Source organism: Crocuta crocuta, unplaced genomic scaffold, assembly GCF_008692635.1.
Source record: "Crocuta crocuta isolate KB4526 unplaced genomic scaffold, BGI_CrCroc_1.0 scaffold56, whole genome shotgun sequence".
In the NCBI taxonomy this organism is placed as follows: Eukaryota; Metazoa; Chordata; class Mammalia; order Carnivora; family Hyaenidae; genus Crocuta; species Crocuta crocuta.
The window spans coordinates 4,132,660-4,150,673 of NW_027531334.1; the positions used below are offsets into that span (position 1 = coordinate 4,132,660).

General features: G+C 39.4%; 1 protein-coding gene and 1 pseudogene across 5 annotated transcripts in view; both read right to left on the reverse strand.

Annotated features, from left to right (window-relative positions):
• Positions 1 to 1,647: 1,647 nt before the first annotated feature.
• CD96 (CD96 molecule) overlaps positions 1,648 to 18,014 on the reverse strand; it is a 100,143-nt gene continuing 83,776 nt past the window's right edge. For 3 of the 5 annotated variants that reach the window (XM_077771875.1, XM_077771878.1, XM_077771874.1), the window contains 4 exons: positions 9,321 to 9,386; positions 8,659 to 8,745; positions 4,585 to 4,708; positions 1,648 to 2,705 (listed from right to left, as the gene is read on the reverse strand). In XM_077771875.1, the coding sequence (XP_077628001.1) occupies positions 2,597 to 2,705; positions 4,585 to 4,708; positions 8,659 to 8,745; positions 9,321 to 9,386 (386 nt within the window). In that variant the 3' untranslated portion in view covers positions 1,648 to 2,596. The remainder of the gene's footprint in view (positions 2,706 to 4,584; positions 4,709 to 8,658; positions 8,746 to 9,320; positions 9,387 to 18,014) is intronic. The other 2 variants (XM_077771877.1, XM_077771876.1) reach the window with 1 other exon arrangement.
• Positions 11,513 to 12,325, reverse strand: LOC144238144 (cytosolic 5'-nucleotidase 3A pseudogene; annotated as a pseudogene).

Sequence of the window (18,014 nt, forward strand, 5' to 3'; positions counted from 1 at the left end):
GTTCTGTGAACTTACATACAGTTTTAAGGTGCAGGTGAAACAGTCATTTTAGTCGAAGGAGGGAGATCAAGATCACAGTACTTGCTGGAAAGTGTCTAGTCTCTTTATTTTGCAGACTTGTGAAGAATGCATCTGACCCACTGAGGGAGTGTCCCTCTGGGGTAAGCAGATGGTCACTGTTTTCATGCTGGAGATGAATTTGCAAATGCTGACCAGAACTTACTTATAAGACAAAGGAGGGGCGCTTCAAAGAGGAGCTGATATAAAAACCCGTGAAACACCTGTCACAGGACAGGCTGAAAACAGATACGGATTTGTGTTGTACCATAGAATTGCCCATCCCTTTACTGAAACAATCTAAACACCCTCCAACTCTGCCACTTCTACCCAACCCTTCTGTGTGTATTCATGCCTTTTAATGAAACAGTAAAAGAAAGCCACAATGACCTTAACAGAAAGTACCGATGATTAAGTTGTATGAAATAAAAATAACTACATATGAAGCAACAGTCACATATATATGAAGTTAGTCTTATTTATTTCTTGAGAATTAGTGAGGGATTGAGAGTAATTAAGGCAGGCAAACATTAGTTTATGTTCCCAATCACTGGGCTGTATTCATGATCTATTACTGTGTAGCGTATTATACCCAAAGTCAGTGGGGTTCAAAAACCAGCCTTTATTATCTCACACAATGTCTGGGGGTCAGGAATTCAGAAGAGGTTAGCTGGGTGGTTCTGGCTCCCATCAAAGTTAATGGAAGCCTTAGGTGGGGGCTGGAGGGCATACTTCCAGGATGGCTCGCTAGTTGATAACTGTTAGCAGGAGGCTTTGATTCCTAGACGGGTGGCCCTCTCAACAGGGCTGCCTGAGTGTCCTCACGTCATGGCAACAGGCTTCTTCCAGACAGACAGTCAAAGAGAGATCTACACTCTCTACTACATGGTAGCACTGCCATGTATTTTACAACCCAGCCTTGCAAATCACACTCCGGTGACTTCTTATTGGTTATACTAGGCCTGGGACTGGTACTTATTTACGAGACTGTGTAAGTACGTGGCCCTGGACTTGAACACCTTGTAAAGTGTAAAGTTTACACTCTAGGTGTCCTGCTTGCCTTACCCCAGTCCTGGTCAGCTACAGAAGTCAGTTGCAGTCACTTTCACAGGGGACTATGTAAGAGGCAAGGATCATGCAGGACACACTGGAGGCTGGTCACCATGAGAAATAAGTACTTAACCAAGATTCACCCAGAAGTGCTGATGCTTGGGCCTCATTCCACAGGGATTCTGATGGGATTGTTCTGGACCAGGACAGCCATGATGTTCAAAAAGCACCAATACACCCTCCAAGTTATTCTCACATGTTGTGAGGGATAAGTACAAATGAATGAAATGTTCCTTTTGAGACTAAAAGCCATGTAGCATTTCCCTGTCATATCTGACAGCGACATCTGTTCTTTCGTAGGGCAGGGGTTTGGGGGTGGTTTAGAGGGACAAAGGGCATCAGTAATTTATTCACTTGGGAACTATTGCTGAATAGAGAACCAATCTGGCTAACTAGGCTTCTTTTCCATCACCTTTACATTCTGTTTGAACTACTTTGTAAAATATTGGTAGAAGCAGGATTAATTCATCAATGCTAGTCTGATTTGAACTTGTATTTATTTCAAGACAGACCACAATGTATAGATCAGATGAACAGGAGAGTCCCCAGATGAAAAAGAGAATAATAGGAATTACAGGATTTGGTTTGGGGTTAGGCTACTTGTTTACTCATACAACAGTTGGTAATAGTTTGATATATGCACACACACATGCACACACACACACACACACACACACACTCACATGCACATACAGATAAAGCTAAGGATGAGACCACTCTTAAGCTCAGATCATTTTAGAGGCCAGTGAAGTGTTACCTGTGTCTACCAGGCTACTTGGTCATTAGCTGATTTTCCCTTGGATCCTTCCTCATCCCATGGGCCAGGAGGCTGAGGGGAACATGGTAGAAGGAAGGGGGATTGGGACTGGTGTTCTTGGGCCAGGTATTCTGTTTTCCTCCATAAGCACAATATTTCCAGACAAAGACAACTCGTACTTATTTGGAAATCTTGCTAGAACTTTCACATTTTCTTCTTTTTTGTAATTTTCCTACGGAATGAAACATACCTCAGGGATTATCACACTTCTGGCAAATAGTTTAGAATGGTGGCAGATATCCAAATAGAAGAGGGTCTGGCATGGACATATGCTTGACACCACGGTCGTCACCTCAGTCAGAGAGCGAAAATGAAAAATAAAAACACTGCAAGTACTTTTCAATAACAGCAGTCTCATCTGCATTTCTTACAGAAACCAGCAAATCTCCGCAGATTGCACTGGGCATGAACATGACATATCCTCTCACTCTTGCTCAATTTCAGGCCTGTGCAGATGAAAGGGGTGGGTTGCGGGGAAAGCAGGCCATTCACTTCTGACATCCATTTCAGCTGCAGTACAGGCTTGGCTAGAGGGCGATTATGTTAATAAGGCACAAGGTCCACCTTCTCACAGGATTCGAGCAGAGTTCTCTATGGCCAAGTCTCAAGGGACTAGAGTGTCTCCATCTCCTGACAAGGCAGATCCCTTCCAACAGCCTCTTGGATACAAGTGTACTTGATGGGAGGTGGAGGTGGCTTGAAAGGCGGGGGTCTTTCCATGCTAGGAATAAAACATTGCTCTTTCAATGCTGAGAACGCGAGGCAGTGATTCAAGGAAGTAGGGAAGTAGGAAACAGACACCCACCTGTCCTCTCAGGAGTTTTCTTTGCATAACCTGCTTATTATTTGTAGTATGATAGTATCACTAATTAATACTTATATGCTATGTTATAGCTGGCAAAGCAATTTTATCATGACATTATTTAATTTGTACCTAGGAATTGGATATTGTTGTCACCATTCTGCAGAGAACACGGGGGCCCGGAGGTCTTCAGCAGCTTGCTAAAGAGAACCAGACCGGCAATTTAAGTCTTTGAACCAGAACCTACACTCTCCATGGCAACTGCCTCTTAATAGAAGAGGTGTTTCTCGTATGTGGGTTAAAACACTCCTCCAGAGACAAAATTTTTAACTTCTGGGACTAAAGACTGAAGCTTTTCAAATAATCCCTTTGCCAACCTTATTCCAGCCTTCGCCCACACATTCACTGTATACTGTGGCGACAGGCTTGAGGTGGGAAGAAAAGCTCTTCTGAATCCTTGAGTTGGTTGGTACTGGATGGTTAATGCCAGAATCCCTTACATTTGAATCTGTGAACATTCTCCAAGTCATCTTTATATAATGTTTCACGTAAGCACAACTCATCTCTTTGTCTTAAGTGTGTCAGGCCTACATGTGAGCTGTACAGCCCCCTTTGTATCAGGACACAGAAATACAACTGTGAGAAGACTTACGTCCCTGACTCAAACACCTCCAACTCTTCTTGGTAAATCCATAGCACCTTAAGTTCTCCAGAACTTAAGAGGGAGAGGTGGAGGGAGAGAGAGAGAGAGAGTCTCCTCTCTATATAACACAAACATTTGAATATGGAATAATAAGAAAATCAATTCAAAATCTCAGATTCCCATTTCCTCACTTTAATAAAAGTATTTAATGTCTATTACCTGGTTTTCTGATGCTTTCAAGTAGACAATACATATCAAAAGGTGGAAAGAATTATAAGAAATCTGCACCTCTGTTTTTTCAGGGAAACTAAGAATTCCTCAAGATATATGGCAGCCAAAGTGTAGTCCTTGGATAAGAGTCCAGAATTTCTGACTACTGATTTAGTGTTGTTGTTTTTTTTTTTCTTTTTTCCCACCATGAAACACTCCCTGCACATGATTCTACAGTTTCCAAGGCTACTTTAAGTAGAAGGTGCTCGTGGGCACTGGCATCTTAGATGGTAGCAGTGAGAGATGTGGAAGAGAGGCTATCATGTTGTAGGGGTCTCCTCCAATCATGGTCTAATCTGGATCCCAAATAGCCAAGTCAGAAAAGTGAGGCTTAATCGTACATGTCACTGCAGATTGCTGAGAAAAAGGGAAAGGAATTTTCGAAAATATTTCAATAAGACATAAGAGGGGTAACCCACTGTTTACTTTCTTTCCTCCCTGGGGAAAAGGGGAAAGGGCGGTAAAAGCCCATTCTGCTGAAAAGCAGATGGAGTTTCTTAAAATTACCTTTCTCACTCAATTTCACACTTGAGTATCTAGGCCCAGCTGGGCCCAGGCAGTTCAGAGATGCATGAAAATGAAAAAATAATGATTAAAAGAAAAATCAGTTTTAGTTTTTGAGGTGAGGCTAGGCTCAGTTCTCATTTCATGCCCACTGACTTGTTCCATCTGACAAGTGTCACAAACTGAACAGAGTGGGGACACCAAGTCAGAAGTTGTGCAACTAATCCCAGCTGTGTGGTGCTCAGCAGGCTGGGGAGCTTCTCTGAGCCTCATTTCGTCAGTTACACATGTGGGGAACTCTGTATAGGAGAGACACTTCAAGTGCTGAGTAAATCTTTTGTGCTGAGAAATCTGTTCCTGCAGATTCGGTATTATACTCACATTTCTTTCTGGTATTGACACCATTTTCTCACTCCAAGACCGAACAATGCCACGCAGAAAGAGAGTAAAGCTGCTACGATCACTGGCCAGGACATTCCATCTTCAGTCTTATTAACCACAATACCTGCGAAGGGCGTCAAGAGAGATGAATTTTCATGTCAAACTTTGGCAACTAGAAAGCATGACTAAGTGAACTCTCTCTCTTACTTGAAACATGTTTTCTCCAAGGCCCATCACGGACCACAGTCATGCTCTGGGATCCTATCTATCCCTTGTTCTCACTTCTGTTTTTGAGTTTCTGCAGTTACTTTTTTAAAAAAAATGTTTTATTTATTTCTGAGAGAGAGAGAGAGAGAGACATCATGAGCAGGGAAAGGTCAGAGAGGGAGGGAGATACAGAATCTGAAGCAGGCTCCAGGCTCTGAGCTAGCTCTCAGCACAGAGCTCGTCACAGGGCTCGAACCCACAAACCGTGAGATCATGACCTGAGCCGAAGTCGGACGCTCAACCGACTGAACCACCCAGGTGCCCCTGCAGTTACTTTTTATGTGAATGTTTTTCTTGGAATGTTAGAATGTTCCTGAACCCACTTTTTTTTTCCCTCTCATTTTCCCAAGGCCCTGAACAATTCCTGGCATATGATGGCGAATTAAATGTTATTTGAAAGAAGGAATAAATAAAAATGATAAGCTGTAAATTTGTATTTCAAATTTTCTCCAGTCAAGGAAACTTTATACGTGAAATAATGCCCTAGCTTTGGCTTTTTCTCCTCTTTAAGAAGTCATTTAATGCTTCATGGAATTTACTGAGTGTATTAGGAGGAGGAAGAAAGAGTAAAAGGCATTATCACTTTATAGCATTCCGTTGCCCTGAAAGTCCCAAATGGAGAAGGCCTGGGTAATACCTATAGAGGTGTAGTGCTCAAGAGACCATCATCCAAGACTTTTCGCTTGGATGTCACTTGAGGAATGATAACCCAGAATAGAGATTTTTAAATCCTTTCTACTACTGTCCCTTTCTCTTCTTCCTCCTTCTCTACATTTCAGCAATACAAACAGGAGAAGTTACAAAGCAGAAGCCAGATAGTTTTCCTCTTTCTGTGGTCTGCAAAGGGCAGAAGTTAAAAGTAAAGGGCTGGAGGGGCACCTGGTGTTTCAGTCGGTTAAGCATCCGTCTTTGGCTCAGGTCATGATCTCATGGTCTGAGTTTGAGCCCAGCGTCTGGTTCTGTGTTGACAGCTCAGAGCCTGCTTCAGATTCTGGGTCTCTCTCTGCCCCTTTCCTGCTCATGCTCTGTCTCTATCTCTCTCTCTCTCAAAAATAAATAAACATTTGGAGAAAAAAAAAAAAGCAAAGGGCTGGTAGAAATTAAATGGTGGGTGATACATAGACTGATTTTTCTTACCCTTCTGATTATATCCACACTCAATTTATTCATTTCATTTCTAGCATTTGAACACCAAGTCAAGCTGTGTGAATCAAAGACTTTCAAATATTGTTGATTTTAGACCAGAGGCAATGTAAATATCATATTCTGGACTGTTTTACTTTTTTACTAACATGAAGGAAGAATTAAGAAAATTAACTCTCTTAGGAAATAAGATTGTTTCATTGATTCTAATACAGAGAATAAAAGGGTATATCTATAATTACATAGTTACTTAACATTTTCTTTTTAGAAAAACATTTTTAAATTATGTTAAAAATTCAAACAGTGGCTAAAATGAGCAAATCAGAGAACTCTAGATGCTGGCGAGGATGTGGAGAAACGGGCACCCTCCTACACTGTTGGTGGGAATGTAAACTGGTGCAGCCCCTTTGGAAAACAGTGTGGAGGTTCCTCAAAAAGTTAACAATAGAACTTCCCTATGACCCAGCAATAGCACTGCTAGGAATTCATCCAANCTAAAAAAAATTCAAACAGTATAGAAATATAAAACTATAATGAAAAAGGAAGTGTCCTTATGGGTTTGGATGCCAGTAACCCACATGAGAGGCAATATGTTTTAATAGTTAATTATGTATCCTACTGGAAATTTTCTATGCATATATAAGCAAACATATATATCATGAATATGTATTTCTTTTCTTACAAATGAGGGCTTCCTATATATGTTGTTCTGTCACTGGCTTCTTTCTCTTAAAAAAATGCTCTTGGAATATTTTCCACAGAAGTACATAGAGAGTTATCTTATTTGATTAAATGAGTGGCTAGTTCCCCAATGTATAGATATAACATAGTTTATTTAATTGGTTTCTTAACGTTCAAGGGTTAAATTTGTTATTTCTAATAACACCCCAGTGAAATTCCTTATACATTATGAATAACTTTTCAGATTATGCAGATCATTTGGGCAAAACGTCCATTTTATGTCATAATTATCTGGATTGAATTTCCTTTATTGCTTCAACTAGATTGTCAAATGTCTGTAGGCAGAGACCAGGTTTTTAATTTCTTTTATTGCGTCAGACTTATTATACTGCTTTTTATAAAGCAAAGTCTCAAGGTATATAGGGAAAAAAACTGGGTTCAAACTATTACCAAATCTTTTCTATGTATTACATAGTTAAGAGTTAAGACTGCAGCAATACGATGTTGTCATGTATATGACACACACGTAGGGACTTAGGACCTTCCTGAGGCTCGCCCTACCTCAGCCTTGTCCAAGCACATGCTGAGGGCAGTCTGGCAGCCCCGGTAGTCTTTTAATACTTGCCCGTGTGCTATGTTGTATGTGCAGGTGACTAGTTCACAGTAGTTCATGGCAGTAGTGGAACTGGTAAAGACTAGACTATCACAATCATAAAAGAAACAGTCATACAGGTGGTTACTCCAAGACTACACAGAGTTCCATTTTAGTCAAGTCAAAATTTACTAGGCTCTACACTGGTAATAGGTGGGGTATAACATTTTACTCCCAAAGTTTTGGAGAGATAAATGAACAAAGGGTTTTATTTATTTTTATTTAATGTTTATTTACTTATTTATTTATTAATGTTTATTTTTAAGAGAGACAGACAAGGAGAGAGAAAGAGAAAAAGAGAGAGAGAGAGAGCAAGAGAGCACATGCACAGGAGAGGCAGAGAGAGAAGGAGAGAATCCCAAGCAGGCTCTATGCTGTCAGTGCAGAGTCCGACATGGGGCTCGATCCTATGAGCTATGAGATCATGACCTGAGCCGAAACCAAGAGTTGGACCCTTAACCAGCTGAGCCACCCAGGCACCCCAAAAACAAAAGGTTTTAAATGAGTCTTACATCAATGCCTAAACATTTTCTCCCTACCAAATACAGAAAATGAGACCATTGACCTCATGAATGTCTCAATGGAGAAGCAGGGCTCCTACCTTGCCCATCTCTAAAGTAGGCAGTTTTTAAGGCACCAGTATCTGACAGACATTGGTAAGACTTAAGTTTGCATTTCTAGTGCCATGTTGTGTGCAGGATGATGCTCCAGTGACCTGAGGACTGGATGACCTTTGATGCAGAGTAAGCTGAGAACCCAAGTGGAGCGTTCAGCAGTCAAGTGAACACCTCCTGAAGTGAATGACTTGATTATGCCCCTGGATCAGGTGGGTCTTGGTCTTTTAGGATATAAAACAAGAAATTATATTTAGCATTGACAAAATGGTATTAGTTTAATTGTAGAAATGCTCTTTGTTCCAACAAAGAGTCTCAGATATATTTCCACAGGATAAAATGCTTCTCACTACTTTTCACCTGGCTAGTTTTCATCATTTTTCAGATTTTAATTTCAATATATCTTCAAAGGCTCCTTTCCTGTTCCCAGTGAGAATCAGATATTTCTGTTATATTCTGACAATCCCTTGTACTATTTCAGTGTTTGTCACAAATTAATTATATGATTATTTACTTACTGTATGTCATCTGCAATAGATTATAATCTTCAGAAGGCTAATGTTTACACAGGTCTCTTCTACATACAAAATGAGAAAGATCTACTTCTTTCACAGTGTATACCCAACAGCTGGCACTGTGTCTGGCAAATGTTAGGTATTCAACAAATACTTGTTGAGTAAGAAACACAATTTTTTTTTTTAAAAGTAAATGACTCACCAGTGATATGGATGTGACTGTTTTTAGTCGACTTGGCAGTTGTGGGAACTTCTGAAAGTCTTCTGGTTGTGCTGTTGAAGATATCACCTAGAGAGATACAGGGGATATCTGAACTGATCCTTTTAGACTATTTTTTTAAATGTTTTATTTATTTCTAGGAGAGAGAGAGACAGCGTGAGCAGGGGAGGGTCAGAGAGAGAGGGAGTCACAGACTGAAACAGGCTCCAGGCTCTGAGCTGGCAGTCGGCACAGAGCCCGACGCGGGGCCCGAACCCACGAACCGCAAGATCGTGACCTAAGCGAAAGTCGGACGCTTAACCGACTAAGCCACCCAGGCGCCCCAATTTTTTTTTTAATTTTTTTTATGGAAAATTACCATTTTAAATAAAATTTTAATGGATCTTGTTAGTCAAGAAATGCTATTTTGTAGATTTCATTTTGAAATAAAACAGAGAAAAAAAATCTAAGTCTTGGTCTCCGACTATCTTCTTTGGGTGACCGTGACTGGGAAGAATTTTGGTTCTATTCACTGTTGTTTTCATCATCAAGGTCCACTTTTAAATACCCGAGATTGGTTTCTTACCTCCTCTTGTTTTTCCACCTCTGCCCAAATGAAGCAGATCATTACCTTCCCTGACCCTAAGTCTCCCCCAAGCACTCACCTTGAATTGTTGAGCCTGCACCTGCAGGGGATGAACTGTCTGTTTCACTGGGCATCCATGGAGCTGCTAGGGGAAGAAGACATTGGAAGAATCAGGCTGTGTAAAAGCAGTGATTTTATTGTCCCTTCTTGACCTTTAATTGAAACTAGTAATTTATATAAAATAATAAAATGAAAAAAAAGATGATTAATGAAGACATAAAGTAAAATCCTTGAACTATTCTGCAGCATGCATTAGAATGTCCCAAAATAAGGCAGGAGTTGAGGGAAAACTTGTGATCTAGATGTCTCAAATAGGAAAGGTGTTGATTATAGCCACTTAGAAGCAGGAAGCAGAAATGGAAGGAAAACACTAGGAGAGGTTCCTTCAGCCACAGAGAGTGTGTTGTAACTGTCCTTCTGTCCATCCAATAGGTGGGAGAAAATGAAAACCCAGGTGTGTTATGGAGGCCCTTAGTTGAGAAAAGGTGCCAGCCTTGGTAGAACATGCGTGAGGGGATAAAATAGTTGGTACTTGTTCATAAGTTGACATTCTTGGTTGGCTATGGAAACTGAACTGTGTCAATAGTAAATTATCAGACCCCTATGGTCAAAGGCCTCACTGTGCGAGTCGTCTTGATGGATTCAGAAGCAAACCTTCCCCTTGAGTGGATGGCATCAAACTCGGGCAGTACCTATGGCTTTTGAAGTAGATCTATTGACTCATTTTATTTAGTTTGCCGTCTCTGGCAGAAAAGTGCCACTTGTTGGCAGGCTCTGCATTTCTGTATTTGAGAACAGGCCTGCAGTGTAGTGTAAAGTAAAATAGCTGGAGTCGTACATAGTTGCAACTGGTAGAAAAACATTATGCTCATTTATTTAAAACATTAGCATGTACGATTTTCCAAGTGTTTTCTTGGATGTCAAGACCAAAACAAATAAGCAAAACGAAACCAAACATTAAGAAAAATCCTTAGTCCTCCCCTTTTCTGGTTTCTCTCTGGGTGCCAAAGGTAGTTGCAGCTGCAGACACAGGTACGTTATCAGGCCCTTCAAGAGGCGTAACTCCATGCTTTCCCGGGACTGCTCACAGTGCAGTCTGCTATTGCTAATTCCACTGAGGGTCACCCCAGACATAAGGGGGTTTTGTACGCAGCTATTCTGAGTGTGACTAGTGTGACTAGGTCAGGGAGACGTTCTCATCTTCAGTATAATTATCGGACCCTGCACATGTGATCTTGACTGCTTTTTGTTGTTGCTATTCTAGGCAGAATTCCAAGGTCAATAGATGATGATGGACTGAGTCCTTTTAAAAAGCTCATTTTTTAAAGGCTAAGCCATGAAGTTAGGGATTTGACTAACAAAGAATAACAACCAATTAAAAAGAAATTGGGACTAGGGCTGGATTTAGGTAAAATGAAGAAGGCAAATTGTTCCAGATAAACTTAAAAGACTTTTTGCCCAATATGGTGCTCCCTTACTTATTTTTAGAACTTGATACCTTTATTTTTTATCGTTTCAAAGTCTGTTTGTAAGAAAGGATGTGATAAATTAATTTTATGCTAAGATACAAATAGTTGAACAAGTAGTATCCCTTTTGGGGAATTGGGTATTAAAATTCTCTTTTTCCATTTCATATTTATCATCAGCAAGTAAATACAGAACATTTTGTAAAAACCAACAGTTTTTTCACCAGATCTAGAATGCCAATCTCTTCTGGTCAATATTGATTTTCTCCAGGCAAAATAACCAAGCATAGCACAATTTCAGGAGATGGTGATACCATCAGCATGATCCACGCAAATTACAAAAATGGTAGTACTGAAAATTATGCAAATGAATTGCCACTTCATAAATCTTCCTTTTTAGACTTCTAGGAATTTTCCAAGTGTAAAAAGACTCCTCAGAAAATGTGTGATAAAATTAAACATAAGAATCCAGTTGGGAAAGCAAAAGTTATTTTTCTCATTTTGGCTTTAAGATTAGTTTTTAATCTGTTAAAAAATACAGTGGGGAATGTGTTGAGAGAGGTGAAGAAAAAGGAGCTTCCAGTTGATGGATTCAGCATGTCTGAAAATACTTAGGTAATGTAAAGAAAAAAACTTTAAGAGCGAGAATGTATTATACGTTAGAGTCTTTCAGCAAGACAAAGAGATGAGCAATTCTTGTATCAATTGCTCCCACAGGAAGGAGGTCTTCCTGAAGAGTACTTATTTATAGAATCCTCAGTAAGATAGAGTTGGCCTCTAATGATTCATCTTTCACTACCATAATACTTTTCTAAAAGCTCATCCACTTTATCATTTAGATATCCAATTTTCAGAATGTGTTCCACATTGGCTACTCCATCTGCCATTCTTAAGTTTCTTGGAGAATCTCTTGGCAGAATTATGTTTCTATTGTTTTTTAATTGATTGAAATATACTGTGTTCTTCAAGCCACCATTATGTTTGTTAAATAGATGAGTTAATTCTCCTTTAAATCTTTTGAGACTCCGTTTTAATCAAATGCATGAATAAACACTACTTCGACATTTGGATGATAAATACCAGCTTGATGGATAACCTTCTCAAGTACATCACCATTATCAGCCAAAAATATGAACACAGAGATGTTGTGTTTTTTGTTTCTCAAAGAAATTTTTATATCCTTCCTTGAGCATAACATTGGATTCTTCCACAATTCATTTAAATTTAGCATTGGGTAAAGCTTGTTGAACAAGGAAACTATGTGCCTTGAATAAAGGGATACTTTTCTTCTATGGTAAAAGCAGAATCAGTTTTGACAACATAGTATTTTTCCTTAGTTGTAAAAATCCTCTTGACATTCATTTTTGCAGCCAGTTTATGGTTGTCAATAATATTATGACAGGTTGGGCCTCTTTTCCCTTCGTGGGGAAATCTCCTTAGTCCATGGTTATCTGAAGATTGACTGATACCTTTTTGCTAAAGCTACAGATAATTTCTGTAATTTTTGTAGGGTTTTGATGCAAGTTGAACTCCTCCCAAATTTGGGCATCATTTTTACATGCACATTTTTACATATACATTTACCCAGACTTGTCTCAGTTATCTAATCACCCTTAAGACATTCTGAGTTCTTCTGTCCTTGATATTGTCCTCGAACAATGGCATGGGTGGCAAGAAATATTCAGAGATGCAGGCCTCGAATACAGGGATCTCAATGATCTTGGTTTTCCGCCCCATCTTCCTCTTCCTCTTCAGGGTAAACTGGGCCAACACCACCCCTTATCCCAGGATGCACAGGCTGGCACTAGTTACCATGTCTGTTCTTGTCACAACCACTTTATCTATAGATGAGACCCTCATGCTCTCCCTGACCATCAAAAAAGATGACACTCATGACCTCTGCTAGCTCTGGAGAGACCCATGAAGCCCTCGGAAATTGGCATTTTAACAGAAGATAGAACTTAGAATCAGAGGAAACAAATCTTTAATTTGTGGCTGACCTAATCAGGACCTAGGTAGCAGAATGGGAGGAGGACAGTGTTTTAGAGAAGAGGAAAATTGAATGAGAAGTGATTCAAGACATATAAGATTTTAGAATTTGAGGACAAGAGTGGCGAACTTAGAGAATCAGCATCATAGCCAACAGGGAGCATCAAGACTGCAGGGAGTACTGTGCAGCCGGAAATAGGAGCGGGGTCCCACATTGTTGTAGATTCTGTCATTGCTATGTCCTTGGCATTGACCCTCAACCCCTCAACTACAGCTTCTCCATCCCCTCTGCCTGTGGAAGGAGAAAGGGTTGCTATGAAATTATTAGGCAGAGTTACCAAAAGCTGGAAAAGAACCAACCAGGACCAAGGACAGGGAAAACCATGCACTTGCAAGATTTACGAAGAAGAGTACCTAAATTTTGAAGAATAAGGAATGTATGGTTGAAGAACAGAATAAAGACCCTGTGTGAAGTCATTAAGAAGTACTCTGAGGGGCGCCCGGGTGGCTCAGTCGGTTAAGCATCCTCCTTCAGCTCAGGTCAGATCTCACGGTTCATAGGTTCGAGCCCTGCATCAAGCTCTGTGCCTGGAACCTGTTTTGGATTCTGTGTCTCCCTCTCTCTCTGCCCCCCCCACCCCACTATGCTCTGCCTCTCTCTGTCTCAAAAATAAATAAACTATAAAAATTTTTTTAAAAAAAGAAGTACTCTGAGACACAGGTGTGTGTGTGTGTGTGTGTGTGTGTGTGTGTGTGTGTGTGGCCGTGCATGTGTATGAGGTAATGGTGAGCTTGTTGATTTTGGTAATGGGGCAAATTGGAGGCATAGGCACCCATGGAGACGCATATCATTTTTCTACTTGTCTAACATATACAGACTGACTGATTTTAATGTGGGTTTTGGCTTCACTGGACCAGATGGATGGCAGGGAAAACAGAAAGAAAAAAGTAATCAAGCTTCACTTTTCTGCTCCATGGCCTGATTACTTGAGTGTCAGGATGAAAATGTCTCAGGATGTTATTAACCTTATATATTTGGGGTATTTAGATGGTCAGATTTGGTACCCTCATTTCATAAGTGGCTAAAGTAAAATACACATGTCTGTTCCAGACTGTTGGAAACTTGGAAGATGAATGGGATTAGATTCTAATATTCTCAAGTTGATAAAATGACAGTAAAAGAATATATGAAAACATATACTTATGAATTAGTGTAAATGTAATGCACTCACAATCTTCCAGTGACATCCAAATACATATAAGCTACACAAAATGCATGTATAAGCAAATATCCCAGTAGAATGTGTTCAGAAATAGCAAGAGCCTTAGAAACACTGTTCATGGGTTTATTTCACCAGGAATCCATCCATTATCATTCTTTATCTGCCTGTGAACATTTCATAAATCTACTGAAATAAACATACTAGGAGGAAAAAAATCCTATTACCAATGCCTGTCGTGAATCTTGCCAAATGCATCATCTAATATTGGATGTCACGTTACCGTCCAATCCAACGAGTAGAAACATGTTTCAAAAATAGTTTGGGAGTGAGCAATCAATGTTAACTTGTCGGATCCTAATGTGTTTTTGTGAATGATTATAAATAGAGCAACTCATCATGGGGAATTTTTTTCTCTAAGCTTACAGATTAAAAATGGCAACTAGTAAACAAGATATTCTTATTTGCATAAGTAGAAACGTGGGTTTTCACTGCCGGGAAAATTTTGTTTGTTGGGTTTCAGAGTCCTTTCTTAGATTTCACGTTTTATAAGGCTATTTTATGGTAAGAATGATAAAGAGATGTTTGAGGATAAATGAAGTTTTCAAGTAGGAAAGGACAGATGATGTTAGAAGGGAAAGGGAAAGGATAGATGCTATGAAGAATTGCAATAGTTCGTTTCATTACGAAATCTATTTAAAAGGCCAAGAATATATTTGTGTAAATTATAAAGCACTTTCCTGCAAGACCCTTTTAGTTTTCCAGTTTCTGGGGCAGAAAATACTTTGGGCAGCCTCTATGCTTCATAACGATATGATGCATGGGATGAAAAGGTTTTATTCTGGGCATTCACAATATTAAAATAACAATTTAAATAAAGCAAACAAAAAGTTTAAAAATTCTGATTAAGCTGATCTTTCTTTTCTTTTCTTTTTTTTTTGGAGAGAAAGAGAGAGAGAGCATGAGCAGTGGAGGAGGCAGAAGGAGGGAGGGAGCGAGGGAGGGAGGAAGGGAGAGAGAGGGGGAGGGAGAGAGAGGGAGGGAGAGAGAGAGAGAGAGAGAGAGAGAGAATATTAAGCAGGCTCCATGCTCAGCACAGAGCCCAGTGAAGGCTCAATCCCACAACCCTGGGTTCCTGATCTGAGCTGAAATCAAGAGTTGGACACTAAACAGATTGAATCACCCTAAATCTTTTTTTTTCCACTGTGTTTGTGTGTGTGTGTGTGTGTGTGTATTCTCTTCTCTGTCTTTGCCCACATGTACACAGATTCTTTCAATTATTCAAGAAATATTTGCTGAGCACCTACTGTATGCCTGCCACTGCTACAGTCATTTTGATACTATGGTAAACAAGGCAGGAAAAAGTTTAGGTCCTTGTTCTTGTATATCTTACATTTCAGTATAATTTAAACTAAAAAATGAAATAAATCAAATAAAGGAAATCATTAGACACCAAAGTATTATCCTGAGAATGAAAATATGGGATAATTTATATATAATCATAGCATAAATTTAAGTTGAAGTTGAGCTTTTTCCAATAATCTTTTATCATCATTGCTACATAATTTCCCCCATAACCAATGAGTATTAATTCATTTATCTATTCAACAATATTTGTAGAGCACCAACTATCTGCCATGCATTACCTTAGGCACTGAGGATGCAGGTAAGCAACAAAAACAAAAAAGATCTCATGGACTTAACTTGTATTATACTATCAAGAATAAAGGATGACAAACTAGTGTAGGTAAAGGAGAGTTTCAGCAAGTTGATTATAAACTCAACTTTATGTTAGCACCATAGAAGATAAATCTTAGTCTATTAAGTATGGACTTTCATCCCCAATCTAACTCATATTTTTAATCTCAATTTATATCTGATGGGTAAAAATTTTCCAGCTAGACCCTTGTCTATACAGTAAGATGTACCTGCTAGCTTTGCACATTACGGCTATTGTTTGGATTGGCTTCATCACATTGCGTTGAATTATGATCTCATCCTATTCGACATTCTCTAATTATTGGACATTTTTTTCCTTAACACTCTTTGCACCCCACTCATACACACAGAGTTTTGGACTATTATAGATAACATTATGCCTTGTCCCGGTCTCATCCCTTGTATGCCCATTCCAAAGTAAACACTGTTCTGAATGCTGTGTCTATCATTCACTTACTTCTACAGTCTTTAAGCATTTATCACACATGCCTAAGCCATATGGTGTCTGGTTGTACTTGCTTTAAATTTTTATTTAAAAATATCGTTCCATCTACTGTCACCAGAAAAGTTCCATTTACTTTTTTGACTCCATACAATGTGATTAAGATTCATTCATGCTGTTGTATATGGCTGTCATACATTCATTTTTCATTGCTCTATAGTATTTTATTATAGGACCATGCAGCAACTTACCTATTCTCTTGGCTATGGCTGTTTAGCTTATTTATAGTTTTTCGATCAGTGTTTCCCCTGACATTGTGTACACATCTCCTGGATACATGAACTAATGCGTGTGTTGAGGGGTGGAGTATAAATCCTGGAGTGGAATTGTTGGGTTCTGGGTATGAAAATGTTTGGCTTTAAAATATCATGTCAAAATGATGGAAAATGATGGTACCGGCTTACACTTTCATCAGCAATATATGAAAAATTGGCAATTTCAGACTTCTTAATTTTTGTCAATTGATTATATGTGAAATGATTATCTGATTCTACTCTTCATTTGCCTTTCCTGTTTATTGGAGAGGCTAAGCATCTCTTTGGATATCTTTTTTAAAAAAATTTTTTTAGGGGCGCCTGGGTGGCTTAGTCGGTTAAGCGTCCGACTTTCGCTTGGGTCATGATCTCGCGGTTCGTGGGTTCGAGCCCCGCGTCGGGCTCTGTGCTGACTGCCAGCTCGGAGCCTGGAGCCTGTTTCAGTCTGTGTCTCCCTCTCTCTCTGACCCTCCCCTGCTCGCGCTGTCTCTCTCTCTCTCTCTTAGAAATAAAGCATTAAAAAAAATTTAAAAAAATTTTTTTTTAATGTTCATTCATTTTTTTTTTTTTAAGAGACAGAGAGAGCGAGCCAGCGGGGGAAGTGGGGGGGTGGTGTGGGAAGGCATAGAGGGACAGACACACACAAAGAATCTGAAGCAGGCTCCAAGCCCTTGATCTGTCAACACAGAGCCTGACACGGGGCTCAAACTCATGAACTGTGAGATCATGACCTGAGCCGAAGTTGGCTGCTCAACCGACTGAGCCACCCAGTTGCCCCTCTTTGGATGTTTTCTAGCCATCACGTTATATCTTTGGTGATGTGCCTTTCTGCTCATTTTCTAACGTTTTTGTATTTTTAAAAATTGATTTGTAGTAGCCATTCTTTATATACTCTTGATATAAAATTCTGATCCTTTGTCAATTATGTATTCTTGATCAGTTTCCAATGTTTAATTACATATGTGGCAAATATCTGCTCCCACACTACAGCTTGCTTTTTTTTTTTTTTGCTTTTGCTAAGGTGTTTTTCGATGAAAAGAATTTTCTTAATTTTATTATATTCTAGTCTATCATTTTTATGGTTTGTGGTTTATGTCTCTTTTTTAAGCCCTTCCTTACCCCAAAGCCAGAAGGAAATTCACCTTTATTTTACTACACACCTTAATGTTTTGCTTTTGACATAAAAATCTTATATGCCATGGAACTTATTTTTCTGTAATGTGCATGAGAGGCATACGTTTTAGTACTTTTTTTCCTTATAAATAATCAGTGTTTCCAGATCCATTTGCTAATTACCTCTTCTTTAAAAAGTTTTTTTTTAGTGTTTTTATTTACTTTTGAGAGGCAGAGAGAAACAGAGTGTGATCAGGGAAGGGACAGAGAGAGAGGGAGACAGAATCTGAAGCAGGCTCCAGGCTCTGAGCTGTCAGCACAGAGCCCAACATGGGGCTCAAACTCCCAAACTGTGAGATCATGACCTGAGCCGAAGTCGGACGCTTAACTTACTGAACCACCCAGGTGCCCCACTAATTGCCTCTTCTTTTATTAGGAATGTGTGATGAC